Source organism: Erpetoichthys calabaricus, chromosome 11 (genome assembly GCF_900747795.2).
Source record: "Erpetoichthys calabaricus chromosome 11, fErpCal1.3, whole genome shotgun sequence".
In the NCBI taxonomy this organism is placed as follows: Eukaryota; Metazoa; Chordata; class Cladistia; order Polypteriformes; family Polypteridae; genus Erpetoichthys; species Erpetoichthys calabaricus.
The window spans coordinates 143,076,362-143,097,049 of record NC_041404.2 but is presented as its reverse complement, the minus strand read 5'-3'; the positions used below and the strand labels follow the sequence as shown (position 1 = coordinate 143,097,049).

At 42.2% G+C, this 20,688-nt stretch overlaps 2 protein-coding genes across 2 annotated transcripts in view; one reads left to right on the top strand and one right to left on the bottom strand.

The window, feature by feature from the left end:
- Positions 1-20,688, bottom strand: part of mettl9 (methyltransferase like 9) — a 52,392-nt gene that overhangs the window by 1,922 nt on the left and 29,782 nt on the right. The window lies entirely within an intron of this gene.
- Positions 1,550-20,583, top strand: si:ch211-139g16.8 (immunoglobulin superfamily member 6). The gene is made up of 6 exons (XM_028814193.2): positions 1,550-1,849; positions 6,449-6,787; positions 8,945-9,051; positions 10,653-10,691; positions 15,413-15,502; positions 18,790-20,583. Exons 1-6 carry the CDS (start codon positions 1,795-1,797, stop codon positions 18,841-18,843), a joined length of 684 nt encoding a protein of 227 aa, XP_028670026.1. The 5' UTR covers positions 1,550-1,794; the 3' UTR covers positions 18,844-20,583.

The window sequence follows — 20,688 nt, the reverse complement described above, 5'->3', positions numbered from 1 at the left end:
CTTCACTACGCAGTAGTGCCACTCACAATATTGGGGCAACGCCTGCGCCTTCCGTATTATGTCGGGTTTTACGATGCTGTGTAGGCGCCTTTGCCTTTTGTACTTTCCCGCGCCTTCCGATGCGAGATGTAGGCGCCTGCACCTTCTGGGTCTGCCTCCGCTGTGTGGTGGACGTTTAACTGTCGTTGTTTCTACCTTTATATTCTGTATCTCGCTGTGCATGTGTTTTGTGCCTAGGTTTTTTTGAAGCTGTTGCATTCCAGTTCTCATCATCTGTAACCTGCTCTCCATGTGTTTGGCCCCGTTCTTTAACCTCTTTATGACGTTTTACTTTGTTTCCTACTCTGTCTTTTATTTCTGACCTCGCTTTATCCTGCTTGCGGCATGTCAGACGGTTCGTAGTCTCTCCCGTTTCGCTCTGAGGCGGGGGGGGCTTTGTGTGGCGCCTGCGCAGCAGGTCCCTGCGTCCATATCCGGTTTACCATTCTCGCTTAGTAATATGGATTGTAATGGTCAGAAAAAAAATGAAAATGTAGAGATGTCAGGTAATCGAAAGGAACTACACTGGGCGTCTCTTTCCTCGGAGGATTCGTTTTGCCGATGTGCTCGTCTCGCTTGCGTAAGAGTTTCTCTCTTTTCCCGGCGGTTTTAATTTGGCAACAGAGTCGCTTTCTTCTTACGGCTTGTTAACTTGGGGCCGCCTTGCTGGATTTCCGAGCTTCATGCTGTAGTAGCCTCGTACTTCCGGGCCAGACAAACAGACACTCACACTTCCACGTGTAGACGTTTAGTATCTGTTTCCTCGGAGGTGGACCCCTTACCCCGACTCCATCTCTCACTTCTGGGCTGGACAGACACACAGACACAAACACGCACACACACTTCCACGCATAGACATTTATAAATAAGATTAGCTGTGTAAGCCCGTGCTGTAAAAACCCCAGGCTCCTGGAAACTATTAAAATCGTCTGAAATGTAGAGATGTCCGGTCATTGAAAGAAACTCCTCTGGGCGTCTCTCACCTAGGAAAGTTTCGTTTTGCAGACGTGCTCGGATCGCTTCAGTGTTAGCGCTTGGAGGAAAAGTAAAAGGGATACCGTTTTGCCGATAATAAGCGACTTTTTCTTTGGAGGTTTCGTTTTGCTGACGTGTGCGCCTCGCTTGTGTTATTAGCGGCTAAGCGAGTTTTCTGTTTCCTCGGAGGTGGACCTCTTACCCCGGACTCCACCGCTCACTTCCGGGCCCCACAGACGCACACACTTCCACGTGTAGACGTTTATATAGAAGATGGATTTTTATCCCCACTTTTCACTTGGTTTTTATGGATTTATTTAGGTACTGTTTTTAGAACACTGCACAGTAGACACTTTGGTTTTGTTTTTGACTGTTTTTAATAAAAGCACCTTTGCACTTTTCCACCATCCCCTTGCTGCTTGTGAGATTTGTCCCCATTTGTCAGCTCATCTTGGTCGTAACTATCGAAGGTGTTGAGTTCTGGGGGCTCCTATAGATGAAGAGGGAGTCTGGAGGGGCTCGCATACGTCATAACCACCACAGCTGGCTGGATGGGGTGTTGACCGGAGGTGTTAACAGGAATTCCGTTTCTCCTTCTAATTTAAAATCTCCTCACTGGTTTCCTTTAAATTTCTTTTCACACAGCTAAAGGCATCTTTTTTTTTTTTTTGTACAGAATTTGATGTCAGCAGTTTGGTAAATCCACCAAGTTACTCAATCTTGTGACGGGTGACAGTTCCTGTTCCTGCACATTAGTCAGGACAATAAGCGACGAGCAAGATGGCCTGCGTGGGGCTCTTGCACCAGCTCCTTTTAGCCCTCCTGCCCATTGCAGGTAAGGCCCGATTTCATGTTGTTTTAAAACGTCTGCTTTAATTTGTGCTGCTGTAACGCTTGCTTTAAGAGAACAGGCGAGGAAATGGCCAGGAGACATTCATAGGTCTGTGAGGGAGCGCTGCATGCTTTGAATTGCATTAAGGACATACGGCACCATGGTCAGTAGGCAGGCTTAACTCTGAAAACGCACTGCGTTATTAAAACTGGCCTCCACATGTTGCTGTCTTGATTAATGAGGGCCGCGGTGGTGTGCTGAAGCGGCTTTACTTATCTGGCAAGTTTGTGTTAATGTTTACAGACCGAGCTTTTATTTGCAGAATTTCTTGCAGTCTTAGCTGATAGCGAGTGTTAACCACATGGGGTAGTGATTTGATTCCTTGGTAGCCCACTCAGCTACCAACTGCGTCGGAAATGAGACAGAACAGTGCAAAGCTAATTGTGCTTTCTGCTATGACATCCATTGCACCGTCAATACATGAAAATATCAGCACCATACCGAGTGGGATCCCGAGTTGTTTGGATAGCACTTTGAGTACTGAGAAAAGCGCTATATAAATGTAATGAATTATTATTATTATTATTGTTTCATCGTGTGGTGGGTGCGGCAACGCACTGTACCAGTGCATGCTCCCCGACTTGACTTGATTCCTGGTGGGCTGTGGGACTCCACCAGGGCCCTGTTAAGTCTCCAATCTGTTCTGTCATTTTCATGGATAAGATACAGTGCATCCGGAAAGTATTCCCAGCGCATCACTTTTTCCACATTTTGTTATGTTACAGCCTTATTCCAAAATGGATTAAATTCATTTTTTCCCTCAGAATTTTACACACAACACCCCATAATGACAACGTGAAAAAGTTTACTTGAGATTTTTGCAAATTTATTAAAAATAAAAAAATTGAGAAAGCACATGTATACAAGTATTCACAACCTTTGCCATGAAGCTCAAAATTGAGCTCAGGTGCATCCTGTTTCCCCTGATCATCCTTGAGATGTTTCTGCAGCTTCATTGGAGTCCACCTGTGGTAAATTCAGTTGACTGGACCTGATTTGGAAAGGCACACACCTGTCTATAGAAGGTCCCACAGTTGACAGTTCATGTCAGAGCACAAACCAAGCATGAAGTCAAAGGAATTGTCTGTAGACCTCTGAGACAGGATTGTCTCGAAACACAAATCTGGGGAAGGTTACAGAAAAATTTCTGCTGCTTTGAAGGTCCCAATGAGCACAGTGGCCTCCATCACCCGTAAGTGGAAGACGTTTGAAACCACCAGGACTCTTCCTAGAGCTGGCCGGCCATCTAAACTGAGCAATTGGGGGAGAAGGGCCTTAATCAGGGAGGTGACCAAGAACCCGATGGTCACTATGTCAGAGCTCCAGTGGTCCTCTGTGGAGAGAGGAGAACCTTCCAGAAGGACAACCATCTCTGCAGCAATCCACCTATCAGGCCTGTACGGTAGAGTGGCCAGACGGAAGCCACTCCTTAGTAAAAGGCACATGGCAGCCCGCCTGGAGTTTGCCAAAAGGCACCTGAAGGACTCTCAGACCATGAGAAAGAAAATTCTCTGGTCTGATGAGACAAAGATTGAACTCTTTGGTGTGAATGCCAGGCGTCACGTTTGGAGGAAACCTGGCACCGCTCATCACCAGGCCAATACCATCCCTACAGTGAAGCATGGTGGTGGCAGCATCATGCTGTGGGGAACTGGGAGAGTAGTCAGGATAAAGGGAAAGATGACTGCAGCAATGTACAGAGTCATCCTGGATGAAAACCTGCTCCAGAGCGCTCTTGACCTCAGACTGGGGCGACGGTTCATCTTTCAGCAGGACAACAACCCTAAGCACACAGCCAAGATATCAAAGGAGTGGCTTCAGGACAACTCTGTGAATGTCCTTGAGTGGCCCAGCCAGAGCCCAGACTTGAATCCGATTGAACATCTCTGGAGAGATCTTAAAATGGCTGTGCACCGACGCTTCCCATCCAACCTGATGGAGCTTGAGAGGTGCTGCCAAGAGGAATGGGCGACACTGGCCAAGGATAGGTGTGCCAAGCTTGTGGCATCATATTCAACAAGACTTGAGGCTGGAATTGCTGCCAAAGGGGCATCGACAAAGTATTGAGCAAAGGCTGTGAATACTTATGTACATGGGATTTCTCAGTTTTTTATTTTTAATAAATTTGCAAAAACCTCAAGTAAACTTTTTTCACGTTGTCATTATGGGGTGTTGTGTGTAGAATTCGGATGAAAAAAATGAATTTAATCCATTTTGGAATAAGGCTGTAACATAACAAAATGTGGAAAAAGTGACGCACTGTGAATACTTTCCAGATGCACTGTATCAAGGCAAAGCTTGGTAGGGGGGAGTCAAGTTTGGTGGTGACCCTAGAATGAGGATCAGCATCTGAGCGCTGAGCAGTATGTTTGGATCATTCTCCTGTGGCAGGATGAAATGCGGGCCAATGCTTCTGAAGGCATTTACTGGAACATGAGCAGATCAGATGTTTCCCTACACCTCAGAATTTATCGTGCGACTGCCGTCAGCAGTTCCGTCATTAATGAAGAGAAGTGTGCCAAACACTATGGGTGCCCTAAAATATGGGGGGGGGGGGGGGATTGTTTAGGAAAAAGTGTTGGGTGACCGAAATGTACGCAAAACCCCTGAAATGAAAGTCTGCAATGTGCACTTTAATCACGACTTCTGAATTGTGTCATTTGCAATTTTAAATCGTGGAGCAGAGAGACAGGGTGGTGGAGTGTGACGTTGCCCTAAATATTATGGAGGGCACTGTAGGTGCCGACCCACTGACTACTCTTTGAACGTAACACGTGCCCCTACAGGGAGCCAATATCACATACTATTCTTCTAGTACTCTCACATACTGCTAGTGCTTTACCAACAGCATTTCTTCAAGGGCCTTAAACCAGCGGGCCGACGTTTGCACTCCTTGTTTTGTACTTTCTTCACGTGTGCCTTTACCAATCGTGTGACTGCCTATCATGTAGTTTGGAAAGTCAAAAACAAAAAATGGTGTGAATTTCCTTGTATGCGTGGACACTCGGCCAATAAATGCGATTGTGATTCTGAAAAAGACTTTTAATTTCAAAAAGTACGTATGAAGTCTTCAGGTTAGTCCAGCGAAAAACTCTTAAGGAAAGGAAAGTGATGCTGGCCAGCCAATGATAGAAAAATCACCCCCTACCCACCCGTCTTTCACACAGTGACCTCCACCGTAGGCTGGCTAACAGTATACTTAAAAATGAATTATGGGGACACTATACTGTATAGCGGAGCCCTTCAAGGATGCTGTGGACAAAGAGACAGTAAGCAATTAAAAACAAATAATAACAAATAATAAAAACCACCCTTAGGTTCTAAAATAAATTCTAGAAAAAAAGAAAAGATGACAAAAACTATACATACAGGTGTGTGAAAAAATAAGTACACCCCATGAAATTTTGTCTTTTAAACATGTGTGGACCTATCCAGATTTGATCTTCATCTAAACAGTATCATTAGGTGATGTAACTGATAAACAAAAAAAATGAAAATGAAAATGTGACTTTGCAATTATTTATTCAATAAGTAAATGCACAAATATGTTCAAAAAGACCACCCTTAGCTCAAATAAGCTAGCACTGCCCCCCTCAAGTTGGCATTTCCCCATAAGTGTCTAACAGACTGGGAGAAAAAGGCCCACAAACCTGACTGGCAGTTCTGTCAGGAGGGATGGACAAAAATCCCCGCCACGCACTGTGACCCCCCCCACGTGTCCAATTCAAATCAAACAATTAAAAGGCAAAGCCCACAAATACTAACAGAGTGGATGTCAACCTTTGGCCCACTGAAAATGTGATCCAGTAAATAAAGGCTGAAATAAATCTGCCTGTTAGCTACTGTATTATTTTGACATTACCACTTAAGGAAATAAACCAGAGACCCCCCCTAGATGACTTAACACAGAGAAAGGCTGGTAACATGACATGTGTGGAGTTGTGTAACACCGAGTTTGAAAGTCTTTAGCTGAGGTAGATAGAAACTTTTGGCCTCTACTGTAAGGTGGCAAAGGCAGGCAGGCTCCTATCAGGGACAGATCAGTGCGGGAGTGGGCACACAATGGTAAGAAGAGAGGGCATAAAAGCACAGAGGTGACATTTTTGATAATGTTTGAAAGGGCACTTGGTTGACCTACAGTGTCAGGGCAAAATATAAAACACTGGCATCTGAGTGGCATAAGATTAGGTTACATCATATGAAAGAAGAATCTGACGACTTTGGTATACTCCTTGTTCTGTGCTACCTGTCTAAGACAGGCTGATATCTAACTAATCAATGAAGGCCTCAGCGCATTCAGTGCTAACATTTGCAGTGCACCCTCTACTGGAATGTAGTTTGTAATGCAGGTAGTGATAAAATGAATTGCATCTTTCATTCCAACAGATGGCACATCACACACATTAGCACTGCCTTTACAAATCTCATACCAAAAGGTGCGTAACAGAGACATAGCAGCCGGACAGACATACAGATACACAGGCACTTGGACCGGTTATTTAGGACTTAAAATAACAAAGGGATGCTTTTCTTCTCCCACAGCAGCAGCAGCACAAGAATGCAGTCTTGCCGTCGAACAAGAGGCCTTCATCGAAACGTACGAAAGAGTAAACACTGTCATTCTTCCCTGCAACTTCAAAGTCAGTAACTGCCACTCAGATCCACAGGTACTCTGGTTCTACTTCCATGAAAACTCACATGGGAGAGTGAAGATGGACTCCAAAAAGCATGTCATGAGTGGAACTGGCCACAGCTACATGCTGACGATTTCCAGTGTCACACAGAATGACAGTGGCGTCTACTACTGCGCCGTATTGTACCCGGCAGAAACAACAAAGCTGTCCAGAGCTGTCGGAAATGGCACCATCCTGGCTGTTCGAGGTGAGTCACTGGCTGGAAAGTTTATCATGCAAAAATAAATAAACATAAACAACTACCGTATTTACATGCGTTTAAGTTCTCCTGCGGATAAGTCGGGTCTTAATTTTACCGTATAATGTGACTTTGACGTTGTGAATTTCCCCTTGGGATTAATAAAGTATCTATCTAATGTCCGGTATTTTATAATGTCCTATAAGTCAAATGCGGAAAACTCAAGAGATTACGATATGCTAACGCCCACCTGAGAGAGTAACCACGGAGCGCACGGCCTTTTTATTTCTATGTATTGTGCCAACGTGACCACACGGTAATACCCGAACTATTCCGAAGCGACGTTTCCACCGTTTCGTGTTTTTTGTATCTCACACCCTCATACACCTTTATCGTAAGAGCATCCCTTATCTACAATCAGAAGAAAATATGAAGCTGGTCTAAAATTAAAAGTCGTTGAAGTGGCGAAAGAAATTGGTAAAATTAAAATTCGATGCGTCTGAGAAACTGGTGTGAGATTGGAGGAGGCAAGAAAATGTAAAAAGTCGTTGAAGTAACGAAAGAAATTGGGAACTGCAGTCCTGCAACAAGATTTGATGCGTCTGAGAAACTGACGAGAGATTAGAGGAGGTAAGAAGATGTAAAAAAAATGTAAGTGTCGCATTTTTGAACGGGCGTATAAATCGGGGTCTGGTTTTATGATCGATTTTTCGGGTTTCAACACCCAACTTATACACGAGTATATGTGGTATTTGATCACAGGGTTAATGTTGCTGTGGATGTTCAGCTTGCCACATGTCGTGGACCACAAATATTTACCGAGTGGCCTCCCCAAGATTGGCGACTCTCTATCTCTGACTACTTCTTAACATTCAAAGGTCCTTCAGAAACTTCAGACATGAAAGAACAGGAAGCAAGATACACTTACAGAAGCTAAAAAGCACAATGAGCTCATTTAAACATGGAACAAGCAAGACTAAAAAGACTCTCACCAGTATCTCGTACATCAAATGTTTAAGGGGGACAGAAAACCAGTTTCTCTGTATTCCGCTGCTGAGTATTCACTCATCCATTCATCTTCCGAACCTGCGGTTTTCACAAGTGTGTTACGGGGAGCCAGTGGTTACCACAGCAGTAGTTGGCACAAGGCAGGAACCCGTCCTTGTTTACATGCCATTCTCAGCAAGAACAGTCAGCGGCCTTCACTTGATACTTTCAGCGGGTCAGTTAAGGGTCAATAACCAGCTCAACACAAACCTCTTAAGAGATCTGGAGGAATATCTGAGGAAAAAAAACAGCCCATGTAGACACAGGGAAAAATGTGCCAACTCAGTGGGGCCAAGATTTACAACCAGGTCTTTCAGCATCAGGACACCATGCTGTCCTTTGTCTACGCTACGCCCCTTTATACAGGCTGCCCATGGGTTAGGAACAAATTCCATTTGTACAGACGCATACAAAATGGAGTGGTGGCGGAGTGCTGTGCTGGGATCTGGAAGTTTGCCGATTCCAATCCTGTTACTGCCCGAAGAGATCCTACTCCGTTGGGCCTGAATACACTGTATATAACAAGAGCAGCTGGCTGTGATCCACGTTTTATGGGCTGAAGGTGTACCAGGGGCCGAAACTTACAGAAGGCTTTCTGCAAAATATCAAGACAGTGTTTCTCCACAGCAGAGGGTTTGAGAAGTTCAAATGAGATTGGCTGGATGAGTGTTAAACACGAATAACCACCCATCCATATCCACTGCCAATGACAACATTGAGCAAGTCCGTACCATGATTCTGATGAATCGATGACGATTTCAGGCCTCTGGTACACTTCCAGGCCTTTAACAGTGGACCACTGTTCTTTGTTCTTCTTTGGAGCAGAGCGGCCATGTTTACTCCAAGAAACCAATAAGAGAAACGGACTGATCAAGGTGGAAACTTGACCACCGTGACTACAGAACACACCACATTTCCACACATGCAAGGGGAAAGCTGTACAGCCAACCCAAGCAAAATAATCACAGAAGTGAGGATGAAAAGACAACTTCCTCTTGGGGATGAACAAGTATATCAAATTTAAAAAACAAAACGACCTATGGGGACCAGATAGCATGAGGGCAATACTTTCATCTTTCCAGATCCATCACTATAAAATTCAACCTTTTTATTTTGCAGAGACTGCAGCCTTCGTACTTCCACAAGCAAAACGGTTATTGATTATTCTGACTGTGCTTCTGGTTCTGTACAGCACTGGGATTATCGTCCTGCTGGTTCTTCAGAAGGTGAGTCTGAAAGTTGCTCTGTTTAAAATGGCCAGTGGCGCAATTCCAAAAAGAGGAAGACATTTGCTTTGAGTAGTTGCATCTGGCCTTGTGATGAGACAGGTTCATGCATGGCTTTGGGAGTTTTTAAATAAATAAAGACGTGCAGCTCAAGCTCCATGTGGGAGGGAGGGAGAGAGAGAAAGAGAGAGAGAGAAAGAGTTTGTGAAAGGCATGATAGATAGATGGATGAGTGAAAGGCACTAAATAATAGATAGATAGATGTGAAAGGTACTATATGAGAGATAGATAGATAGATGTGAAAAGGTACTATATGATAGATAGATAGATAGATAGATGAGTGAAAGGCACTAAATAATTGATAGATAGAGATAGATAGCTGTGGTGGGTTGGCACCCTGCCTGGGATTGGTTCCTGCCTTGTGCCCTGTGTTGGCTGGGATTGGCTCCAGCAGACCCCCGTGACCCTGTGTTCGGATTCAGTGGGTTGGAAAATGGATGGATGGATAGAGATAGATAGACAGACTGTGGGGCTCTCAGGTAATCAGGGAGGGCATTCCACAGCCTCGGTGCCACAGATGAAAACGCCCTGTCACCCATGCTGCTGAGCTCATCTTTTTAGATAGACATTTTGTTAAAGTATTTTATTGATTCTTCTGTTTTTGTTATTCTATTTTTACTCTGTAGCACTTTGGGATTGCTAAAATATAAAGTGCAATATAAATAAAATTTATTATTATTATTATTATTATATAAAAGGTACTATATGAGAGATAGATAGATAGATGAGTGAAAGGCACTAAATAATAGATAGATTTTTTATAGGGAAGTGTTGTGGCACATTTGTTTTTAGAAGATTTAAACTTTTAACTTTGTTTTAAATTAATATTTATCATTTATTGGATTTTAAACTCCACTGAGCACCTTGATTTGATGCATTATTTATTTATTTAATGAAGATGCACTGCACTTTATTGTTTGGTTTTAATAAACCTTACTGACCTCTTACTGACTGTGTGTGTGTGTGTGTGTGTGTCCTCATTTGCCTGGCTCATTCTCAGTCTATGACTTTCAACGTTTCTGGGTTCAAGCTGCTAGGGAACGTGGAGCCCTCTTGGACTGTCACAGGGCTACATTACTTTCCTATTTTAAATTTCCCCTACTGGTGATGAACAGCTTACCCTTAGCTGCGACTCAAAATAGCACTGCACTCTCTTTCTCTTTCTCTCTCTCTCTCTCTCTCTCTCTCTCTCGTTCGCTCGTTCTTTTCTTCACCTATCATGAAAATCTGGCTTCTGCATTTTATAGAAAATGTGGTGTAACTGTTAGCAATATAAACATTCTTTTTGTGTAACTTCCTGTACTGTTTTCAGATGTGAATAAATGTCAGCTTTTTTTAAGGAAAAAGATTACCAAAAAATAAAAAAACAAAAGAAAAACATTACAAGACCTTGAAACCTTCAAAATGAGAGGAAGGGTGTTTAAGTATAAAACTGGCAAATCTACAAAATGGTGTTTAAGTATCACACTTTTCGGGCTTGCACCATGACTGTTCTTAATGCTGCTACTCACTCTCCTCATTTTTTTTTTTTCTATTTGCAGGTTTCGTTAAAAAAGGCAAGAAAGTTGCCTTTCCCACAAGTAAGTACAGTAAATTATTTTTCAGGCCTCAGAGACACACCATTGATAATCTCTGTAATAGAACAATGTTAAAAGGACTGTGCGATATAAAAGGGAAAACCAATTCAAAGATAGATATCCATCCAGTTTAAGACTAACATGATTTGAAATGGCAAGAATGTCACTGCAGATGTAGTCACATGTTCTATGCAAGTACTTCCCAAACTTGGGACCCCCCTGTGGCTGCAGGTTTTTGTTCCAACCAGCTTTTGTTTTTATTTGGACTCCTGGGTTAGTTAAGTATATAAAATATATATATGTATGTATATCTCTTTATTATTTAAAAAAAATCTTGGGACGAGACGTGACTTTCTCAGAAAGATACTTTCACATCCCGCGAGACGAGACTTTGTGCCAAGAGATTTAACCACGCCCGGGGCCGGAAATAAAAGACAAAGAGTAGATGACAATAGAACGTCAATTCAGAAACAATTCAGAAATGTTTGGCGTGATACACATCCAGATCAGGTTAGATATAATTGAAGTACTAAAATTCAAAAATCTCAAAAAAAAAAAAATGATAGCAAAGATCACATTAGCACAAACAAACGGAAATTATTGCTCGATGAAATAACGAAACAGCGAAAAGAGATTGAATATATTGCTCGGATTTAAACTTTAAGTCGGAGACTTGTAGATCATCTAATTTGTGTTGCCAGGAGGGGACAGTTCCGTCTCTCAATTAAAAGAATAGAAAATCTTCCTCTTCATAGGGGCGCACCTCGGGAGCAGGACCCCCAACAGGAGCAGAGGATACAAGGCAGTGAGAGACAAGGCAGTGAGCCAGAAGGACAGCTGCTGTACAGGCTTTTAAATGTTCGAAGTGCTGCACGAGATGCAGATCACACAGCATGGCAGCAGCAGCAATCCAGTAGCTGATCGAGCAAAGAGGAGGTAAAAGAAACAACTGTTCTTTGTTTCCCATTGTATCACCGTTTAAGAGGGGGTTTCGGAGGAGCGACCGCATCTCCTTAGTGTGCGTCTCTTCACAACAACATGAGCGGCAGAGACGTGAAGTGGCTGTCGCTAGTGAGCGGAACTCCCTTGTGTGTGTGTGTATATATATATATATATATATATATAAAACAAGCAATTATATGGGAATAATGTTTTTTTTTTTTCATCTTAATTTTCATTCTACTTTTCCGGGTGTTCTAATTGTTTAATTAATTAATTAAGGGGTGTCGAACTCTGGTCCTGGAGGGCCGCAGTGGCTGCAGGTTTTTATTCTAACTTTTTTCCTAATCAGTGACCAGTTTTCACTGCTAATTAACTCCTTTTCTCTTCATTTTAATAGCCCTGTTTTTAAGGATTCAGTCCTCTGAATTGATTCTTTTCTTCATTAAATGGCAGCCAAACTGAAATGAGATGTGAAACGAGTCGACAGATGACCGGCTAAACTGGGGCTTCAAACTCCAACCAATTTCTTAATGAGAAGCCAATTCTTGTTGTTAATTAAGCCCATTATTTAATTCCACAGCTTGTTGCTGCTCTCATTCTGCCACAGCAGACATTTCCAAAATGGTTGATTTTTCCTTTTTTCTAAGAACACTGTCAAAATGTTTTGGTGAGCCGAGAGAGCAACCTTACTGAGACCTTCACCTTTCTTTATTTTCAGATATTGTGTGATGGGCACAAGTGAGCTGGTTATGTGGTGGCTCTTTTTGTGTCTCATTATAGTTATTAAGGAAAAAGAGACAACTATGGGGCCTGAGTCAAGTGAATTAAAACAAAAGCAAAAGAAGTTAATAAGCAGCAAAAAACGGGTCACTAATGAAGAAGATGGCTAAAATGAAAACCTGCAGCCACTGCGGCCCTCCAGAACCGGAGTTCAACACCTCTGAATTAGTGGGTCTGATGCTAAAGTAGTTGCAGCCTTTGATTATTCCGTGTTGTTTGGCTGGGTGTCTGCTCTGCTTGTTATTAATTGTCATTAATAAGACACAACCAAGGGGAAAACTGCACAGAGAAAGGGCAAAATATAATGAAATCAACAAGAGAGAGTTAAACATTTAAAATCGAGAGCAAACTGATATGTTGAAAAACTGGATCATTAAACCAAAATTATCCCAGGCTTGGATGGGACACCATTCCAGTACTGGGGGCACACATTCATACATACGCTACAGTCAAGAATTGCCAATTTACCTTGTAGTTGCATCTTTCAGCAAGTGAACAGGAGGCAAAAACTTGAACACAATCCACACAGACACAGGAAGAACATGCAGATTCTACAAAGGTGGTCACCAAGTTGGAAATCGAATCCAAATCTATGGAGCTCTGAGACAAAAATACTAACTACTGCGCCCCTTACATAATTTGAACTCTGTGAATCATTGTTCAAACTGTAGTGATTAAAATAATCTTAATAATTAAAAATGTAAAGTATAGTTAAAAAGAATGAGGAATGGCACTTTATTTAGGGAACAAGCAGAGAAAAATCCGATCAGACAGTTGTCACTATTTATGATTCGCTTATACTGTATGTATTTACAATTCAATAAATTTAATACGCCAATAATGCAAATTGTTAAGTGTATTCATCTGTTAATATTTAGTTATTGCAATTGATGTGAAATGCAAGTTTAGTTTTTTTTTTTTTTTTTTTTTTTTTTAAACACTAGGGGGCTTTGCCCCCTGCTCGCTTCGCTGGCCAACCCCCGTGTTTGGTTTTCCAGACACACTTTTAAGATTTTTTTTTCCTTTGAATTGTTGCTATTTCATTAGTTTCACTTTTATTTCAGAACTTCTGTAAAAACAATATTTGGAATCTATCGAGTCCAAATATGCGGAGTCTTTAAAATGAGGTCAATGAGACATGTGTTTAATGACTTTGTCAGGTTAGAGATAATGAAAACTGGAATTCAAAAGACCCCAAAAAAAAACGTAGTCACGAAACACATGCAGAGCAAAATACAGAATATAAAAGCAGAAAAAAACGACAGGGTCGAAAAAGAAAAGTAAAGATCGCATTAGCGCAAAAAAAAAGAGAAATTATTACTCTGAGAAATAACTAAAAGGCGAATAAAGATTGAATATATGGACACAGGTGATATGTCAGAAGTATGTAAATATTGTAAGGCTTTGAAGTTTAAGTCAGAGAATTTCAAAAACATGTTTCACCTCACATGCATTTATCGGTTACTTTGCAAAAAAAAAAAAAAAATTTACTGATGATGATGTAGATCGCTTTGTCTGTGCTGAAATTCCAAACAGAGAAACCTATCCTGAATTATCTCTAACCTGCTCTGCATATGTTTGGCCCTTTTGTTTTGTAACCTCTTTATGACGTTTTACTTTGTTTTCTGTTCTCTTTCTTTTATTTCTGACATCGCTTTTGTCCTGCTTTTTTTTTTCCCAATGACACCTGGTCCGTAGTGATTATTTTCCCTTTTTCGAGTATTCATTTCCATTTGTTTGCGCTACTGAGATCTTTACTTTCTTTTTTTATACTTTCTAATTTTCCTACTTTCATATTCTTTAACTTTTTCCACATTTGAATCGCGCAAAACATTTTTTTTTGGAGCCTTTTGAATTGCACTGCTTTCATAATCTGCTCTGCATGTGTATAGCGCCAACGTTTATGAACATCTTTATGAAGTTCTAATTTGTCTTTTAATTCTGAGCCTGATTGGACGTGCTTTGTTTCAATTCCACTTGTTACGGGCTGATAATTACTTGCCTTATTTTCTGAATTTGTACCTAGATTATTTTTTCTTTCCAACGCTTTTGAGTCTCTTTTCGCTGCGCTGCTTTCTTCTTCGCTTATTCGTCGTCGTTTCATTTATAACGTATTGTCCTTATACGCTTTATATGCATCTGTGTGTGTTCAAATCCTTCACAATACTGAATGTTTTGCTGCCTCGTTGTCTTGTTTGATAGATTCTAAGTAGGGCAAGAATCTCATGTTCTACATCAATGTCGGGCAACTGTGCCGTGGAATTTTCTAGGGGCGCCGCGAAAACTTTTGTAAAATATTTGAAATTGCTAGTGTTTTTGAACTTTTGGAAGCTCTTATCTCTGTGAACAAGGTTTTTCAACACTTACGGAAATGAAGTCTAAGAAACGCGAGAGACTTCAAATGATCGACAAGGAAATGCACGTCTGTCTTTTGAAAATTGATCCTCGCATCAATCTCATATGTGCTGAAAAACAATCTCAACGTTCACATTAAATTTAAGATTTATCCTTTGATTCCTTTATTAATAAAATGTCTTTCAAACTTGTAAAATTAACTGTTTTTATTGGCGATTGTCCATAGATTGCGTCGTCACGACTTTATTTATGGGCAGTCCCTCAGGTGCGCTGCAAAAGAAAATTTTTAGACTTAGTGCGCCGCAACTCAAAAAAGGTTGCCTTTTGCTGTTCCACATCATCGGCAGACGGTCCTGGGTCAATCTCTTGGCATAATGTCTCATGTTTACGGTCCCCGCGAGATGCATCGCGGCAAGTCTCTTTGGTCTCACGGGTCTTTTAAATGTCTTCCGAGAAGATCACGTATCGTAGCCTTGCTTTTGCTTTCAAGGCAAGGATTTTTTTTTAAAATAGATATTTTTATGTTAAATTTAATGTTTTTTCTCTGCATGCATTAGATTTAATTCAAAATTGAACACATTGCTGATTCACGCTATAGGCGGCTGCACAGTGTCCTCTTAAAAATTTCACTACATGTTTTCAAACAGGACCAAAACTCCACAAAAAGAACAAAAAGGTTCCAGGCAGTCCTACAAGAGCTCTACTATAGGAGGCATTCTGGGAAAATCAAAATGGCTGTAAGTACCAATGAGATCAGGTTTTCAGGTTGAGCTGTACAACTCAAGTTAATGTTCATCCAGTTTCGTTCGCAAAGGCATTCCTGCATTCTCATTTCCAGTAAGTTACTTTTGAATTGTCCGACTCGACTCATTGTTCTCCATACAGCAGGGGTCGGACCTGGAGGTCTGCAGAATTTTGCTTCTTAATGAGAAGTTAATTATTGCTGATGACGCACTTATTGCTCAGGCAGCATTTTCACTGTTTATGTTTCTCCGCCCGTAATCGCTTATTTTAGTCTTAAACATCTGCATTTGCTGTTTTAATCCCTCCATACTAGCAATAAGATGCAAATGAGAATGCACCCCACAACATTACGCTGCCAGCATGGATACCTGGCTGGGTGAATCAGTGAAGTGATTTTCACCTTTCCCTGGTCCCCTCATCAACCTGAATGATGAATGTTAGGTGGTGCTCTTTAAACCCACCAGTGTTTTGAGTTCCTTAACCCCAGGCCACTGCACCATCTAGAATTTTGCAGGTGGAATTGACTCTGCATTGGGTTGTCATCTGCCATGGAGAACCACGTAGCTCATGTATTACCATGTCAGGCACTTTTAATAAAGGGTCTACTTTAGAACACAAGACTCTACAGGCCTTTTTTTTTTTGTTTTTGCTGGTTCAATCTCGTCGCATTTTGATATACAAGTCAAATTCCGTTACAACGAACTGCCAGGGACCTAACAAATATTTTGTTGTAATGAGATTCTGTATTTGTTGCTGTAGTGCTTTCTTTAACTTGTGTCCAGGCGTTTGCAATCAGTTACTTATCTTTATTTTTTAATCTCCTCCTGCCTACAAGTTATGCTGACGAGAATTTTTCTCAGCATTTCCTTGCGATGATACACTTTCAGGGTGCGAATGATGCCCAAAATCCAAATGCTGAAGCACTGCCGTGCAATTGGGTGGGAGGAATTCAACGCCAACATTATCTAAATACGGGAGCCTGTTGTGGGCAGGACAGTTATCAATCAGAAGCTGAATCATCCTTTTCTTCTTCTTCATATTGTGAGGTTTCTGAGCTCTTTTGGGATCCCCCCCACCCAACGGGAACGTCCCGCTGAAGTGCATCCCGAAGCGCGATTGCCGCGTCTGTGTAAGATTGTTTGTCCGTTGCCGGGGCAGGGCAACAGCAGGCTCACAGCGCTGCAGTGAAGTGCCACAGAAGCGAATCCTAAAAGATCGGGGTCACGCTATAAGTCCCTGTCTTACACCCCAAAACACGAGGCTGTGTCTCAGTACAGTGAACCCTCGTTTATCACGGTTAATCCGTTCCAGACTCTACCGCGATAAATGAATTTTCGCGAAGTAGGATTCTTTACTTATAAATCGAATATTTTCGCAGTTAGAGTATAGAAAACCTGTTTACGACCTTCTAAATACGTTTTTTAACATTATTAGAGCCCTCTAGATATGAAATAACACCCTTTAGTCACCATTACACTCGTATTACCCAATATATTAGGCAAAATAAGACATATTAGACGTTACAAATATCATAGTATTATTATTGTACTGCACATTTAATTACACACACACACAGTTCTTACACACAACCACTAACCTATGAAGGCACGAGCTCAGAAGGAGAGTCTTCAGGGGGTGCAGTATCTTCAGCAGGTGCGTCATTGTCTTCTTCCACTGAAGGAGTACTAGGAGTAGGCAGTGAGTGTCTGGGTGCGCGGCTGAAGAACATCTTGATAGGCAGTTGCTGGCGCTGTCATATGCGTGAGGAGGCTTTTGTAGGGTATTGCCATCTTTGATCATATCCAAGAGTTTCACCTTCTCCTGGATGGTAAGCATCTTCCTCCGGCGCTTAGTTTTATTGTCAGAAGGCTTAGAAAAAGCAGCACGTTTAGGAGCCATCATGGGGCTTAGTTTCTCAGAAAGCGCATGCGTAGTGACGTAAGCGTGTATGAGAAAAAATCGTGATAGAGTGAAGCCGCGAAAGTCGAAGCGTGATATAGCGAGGGATCACTGTACTTTAACAAAACCAGCTTTATTCAGTTTGAAACAGGAACAGCACGGTTATTTATTGTAGCGGGATCTGCTACTGTCCTATACACAGACACAGCAGTCAGGCCGGGTTGTGATCAGGTTAGTGGCCAAGTAATACTGTTCCCTGCATTGACAATGTTCCTTGCATCACCCATCGAGATCTTTTCCGTTTGCTTCAGTGAAGAGCCACAGCAGAGCTGTGAGCCTGCTGTTGCCCTGGCAACAGATAAACAGTCCTCGACAGACACGGCGATCGCACTTCGGGACGCTCTTCGCCGTGTCGTCCTGTTGGGGGAGGTCCCAAGACAGTTTAGAAACCTCACATTTTCTTGAATGAGTGCCGCATTAATAGGAATGTTTCTTGAACGAGCATCACTGAACCACATAAAAACGGCTTTTTTGACGTTTTCAAATGCAGCAGTTGGCATACATTTGCAACCCGAGATTTTTCTTCTTTCTCTGCTCAGTCTTTCAAGTAAGTTGACAGTGTCGATGGCGAAATTCCGAATTCACTGGAAACGTCTTTTCTCTTTTTGTCGCAATCGAGAGCTGCAAAAATTTACAAGTTTTTTTTTTTTTCCCCTAATATGAACCATTATCGTTTTTTCGTGTCTGCCGTTTCTATAGGAGGGACACAATGAGTTAAATTCCAATGGATGTTTTTTCAAATGTTGACGTGCAAAAAGCGAAAGGTATCACTGAAAACCACCGAAAACAAAAACAGCAAAAAAAACAAACCGTACGAGGAAAGATCGAAAATGTTTCTGTTTGGGGATCGTTGCGCACAAGTGAGCTGCGACCACCGAACTAACGGCTCTGCGGATGATTCATTTGGGCATTTCAAGGTCACTTCATTGTAATGAAAGTATCTGCTGAATGTACTTCGTAGTAATGAGATTTCTATAGATTCGTGTCTTATGGGGAAACTGTCGGGACCATAAAAATATTTCGTTGTAATGAAAATTTCGTTGTAACGTAATTTTACCTGTATTTAAAAACCTAAGAAGGGTGATGGTTCCCAATATCCTCAAGTTAGAGCCTTTCCGTCAACTGTCATATACTATCTGTACTGGCCTACCCACTTTAAACTGCACAGTCAGCACATATGATGCTGTCTCTGATTGAGCAATTAAGTTATCAAGGAAGGGCAGATGAACCTAATAAAAAGGACACGGAGTACATCACACAATATGGTTTACTTACAAGAGCAAAAGCACATAAACAAACTAACTGTCATTTCTCATTGTAGGAAATGGATGATCCAACCTCAAGCAACGATCCAGAGATTTACCAGAATATATGAAAGCTACCAGCTGCCTGAAGCTATCACACCAAGCCAGCAACCTTCAGAAGCAGCAGGCGCCACATGGCCGCCATCGAACAGTTGTACTCCACTGCTAAAGAAATGACATCCTGTTTATGAAGTTCCCGCAAGCATTATAAAATTGCAGAGCATGTGCGCCAGATGATACGCAACTCATTTCCTTCTCCAAAAAAAAAAATAATGAATAAATAAAAAATACGAGAGCCAACTCTGCAACAGATGCTGCATCTTGCCAGAAAATATGGTGTTGTGACATTGGCTAAGGAAGCAAAAAGCTCTTGTGTTCAATGCGATAAAGAAAGGAAACAAAGAATTTGGGGTAGGGGCTTGGCATGATGACACAGTTGTCAGAAACGCTGCTTTATAGCTTGATCTGCTTAGATAAAAATCAGAGCCCACCGGCTTGCACTTTACGTGTACTCACAGAGTTCATGGAGGCTTCCTCTAGTGTTCCAAATGGCTACAGGAAACACTGATTGGCGATTCTGAATTAGCCCTCACTGAACAAATATGTGTGCACATCCTGTAAAAGACTGGCATCTCACCCACAGTTGGTACCCACCTTGGGCCTGATGCTGCTGTTCCAGTTACTGCAATTACGTAATGGACTGCGTTTACTTGGAATATGGATACGTGGATAGATGTTTACAGACTAAACTGTTTCAAGCAAACAGCAATGGGAGCTACTCATACTCGCAATGTTGAACGCTACAAATAAACAGATTAATATTTTGCAAGAAAGGAAAATCAAGAAAAGTAAAAGTGCAGTTTGTGACAGCAGCGGGTCAAAGGTGTTGCAATCTGAGGATGGAAGCACTTGAGTCAGCAATGAAAAGTGCAATTGACAAATGTGACACAGACAGGATGGATATAGATACGCCTAATAGATGAACAACAAAGGAAAAGTGTATCAAAAAATTACGAGACCAGAGTCTCCAACCTTTCTGCTGTTTAAGTCTCAAGCAATCGCCTAAGAGAATTCCATACGGCCCTACTGTTCTCCAGCAAGGGGTCCAGGAGGCTCCTGGATTGCCATACTATCCTCCAGTCCTGGCCCATTAGTATCTCCAGTTGCTATACTCTACTCTGGCACTGACCAAGGACTATGTCACGCTGCCATACTGTTCACCACTAGTGTCGCAAGAGGATCTCAGACAGCTTGAGGTTCCTACAGTGGCTTATGAGGATCTGATGACTACCATACTTTTTTCCAGCAGCTGCACATGAGGACCCCCAGACTACTGTACTGTTTTTCAGGTGCAGCCAATGAGGACACCTGTGGGACATACTATTACCTGTTGGTGGTCTATAATGAGGGCGGCATGGTGGTGCAGTGGTAGCGCTGCTGCCTCGCAGTAAGGGGACGTGGGTTCGATTCCCGGGTCCTCCCTGCATGGAGATTGCTTGTTCTCCCCGTGTTTGCGTGGGTTTCCTCTGGGTGCTCTGGTTTCCTCCCACAGTCCAAAGACATGCAGGTTAGGTGCATTGGCAATCCTAAATTGTCCCGTGTGTGTGTGTGTGTCCTGCGGTGGGCTGGCGCCCTGCCCGGAGATTTGTTCCTGCCTGTGCTGGATGGGATTGGCTCCAGCGGAACCCCCGTGACCCTGTGTTAGGATATAGCAGGTTGGGAAATGACTGACTATAATGATCTCAGACTGCCACAGAATGATGGCCTGCTGTACTTTTCTCTACCAGTTACCAGCAAAAAAAAAATCAAAACCTGCCTTAAGGGCAAAGCCCTGTCCTCTAATAAACAGCTCAATGGCCATTTAGTAAAAGACAGCACCATGACGTGGGTGTGCATTGGGGAGGTAGTGGGCCCAT